Source organism: Corvus brachyrhynchos, unplaced genomic scaffold (assembly GCF_000691975.1).
Source record: "Corvus brachyrhynchos isolate BGI_N302 unplaced genomic scaffold, ASM69197v1 scaffold239, whole genome shotgun sequence".
In the NCBI taxonomy this organism is placed as follows: Eukaryota; Metazoa; Chordata; class Aves; order Passeriformes; family Corvidae; genus Corvus; species Corvus brachyrhynchos.
In genome coordinates, this window is record NW_008246057.1 from 4,238,607 (window position 1) to 4,240,406 (window position 1,800).

Consider the following 1,800-nt stretch of genomic DNA (forward strand, 5'->3'; position numbering starts at 1 on the left):
TTGTCAAGGTTGGAAAGGACCTCCAAGAAACACTGTACAGCTGAGAGCTTCAAATGAAAGTGCTTTGTTCTGTGCTTGCAGCCCCAAGAACAGGTCTGGCCTATGCCAGCTGGCCCATGCTTCTGTTAATTTCAAACTCTCATGACTGCTCAGTGTGGAGATGCCCCTTTGGGAAAAGGGAACATGCATAAAATGTTGTTGACCTACATCTTGGAAGATACTTGACTAAAGACAAAGGGCTGATGCACTCTCTGCTGCTGCTGTAGGCAAATGTTCAAGTAATGTATTTATTACATTATTCATAAGCATGGAACAGCAGTGTTGTATTGTAGCAAAAGAAGAAACTCAGTGTATATAAAAACTGGAGCCTTTACTCCAGTAGGCTCTGAGAAATCAGTTTTTTATTCAGTACTGCTGATGTCTAGTGGTAGGTTTTGGGTCCTGCTGCTCAGGAAAAGTGTGGACCAACTGAGAGGAATTAAAAAGAGGAGGGAAATGGCTCTTTGTCTAGAAAACATGACCAGTTCCACAGTGAGGAGTGAAGATTTGTAAGAGACACATCCTAAAATACCAAGAATCAAGTACAGAGTGGAAGGGAATAAATGTTCTTCATGCTCAAGATGAAGTTAATAAAAGGTAGTAGATTTAAATTTTAGTAAGAATAGTAAAAGGAGAAAATATTTTTCCATTGTAAGGATGGATGTTGTGGAATGAAGAGACTAAGGAGTGAAATAAACCCGTGCTTTGTCTGTGGGGATGTGAAATTATCCATACAGGAGGCTTTTCAAAACAGTTCAGACTGGTAACTGCCAGGAAGATTTTGGATTAATTGACAGTACTTTGGTCCAGAAAGGTAGAGTGGATGAATAAACTGTGACATTCCCAGGTTTTTTTTTCCACCCCAATTGTCTGTAATTCTGTGAAGCTGCATGTAGGGTGGCCAGGACCTGAATTCAGCACAACTGAATGATCCCATTCAAATGTCAGAATGTGTTCACAGAGGTGTGACAATGTCCACATGAATGATAAAGCTTTACTGATTTGGAAGGGTGGGCTTAGGTTAATCCAAGTTTGAGGGGACCTCAGGAGGTCATCTGATCCAACCTTCCCCTCAAAGCAGTGTCAAAACTAAATTCAGGTGAGGTTTCGCAAGGCTCTGTCTAAAGTTAGGTCTAGGAAAAACCTCTGACATAGAGATTCCTCAGTGTCTCTGGGCAACCAGTACTTGACTGGTCTGATTTTTGATGGTCAGATTTCTTCCTTATGCCAGTTTGAGAAATCTCTTGCTTTGTTTTATGATCAGTGCCTCTTGTGTCCCCACTGTGAACCTCAGAAAGGAGCTTGGGCCTTTTGTCTTTGTAATCTTCTCTTCTGCATTGAAAGACAGCAGACAAGGCCTGGCAGCCAAGAAGATGCTGAAGAGCTCTGTGCCTATGATCTGTTGGAAAGGTGAGATTTGGGGGACACCTTCAGCAAAGGGGGTGCAGCCTCTTATCCAGTTGAATTCTGAATATGATAGAGCAGATTCTTGGGGGACTGACAGCCATCCAATGGTGCTGGTGATAGGGCTGCTATTAGGAGATAATGTGTTGTAAGCATACACAGGGAAAAGTACTAGAGGCTTTTGTTTGTTTGCATGGTTTCTATACTCTTTCTGTGTAAAGTCTATATGTTCTCCTCATATGACCCTCCCCTACCTCTTTTGAAGACTATTTCATGGTAAATGTGATACTGCTGCTGTGAAAGCATTTGGAGTGTGATTCAGTTTGGAATAACAGTCTATCTTTTTTTCCCAGCAGG

At 41.9% G+C, this 1,800-nt stretch overlaps 1 protein-coding gene across 1 annotated transcript in view; it reads left to right on the forward strand.

The window, feature by feature from the left end:
* Window positions 1-1,189: 1,189 nt before the first annotated feature.
* The window catches only part of KIF21A (kinesin family member 21A), a gene marked incomplete at its 5' end in the record, with an annotated part of 77,431 nt that continues 76,820 nt past the window's right edge, over window positions 1,190-1,800 (forward strand). The window contains 1 exon segment of the mRNA XM_017745945.1: window positions 1,190-1,449. Within this exon segment, the coding sequence (XP_017601434.1) occupies window positions 1,190-1,449 (260 nt within the window).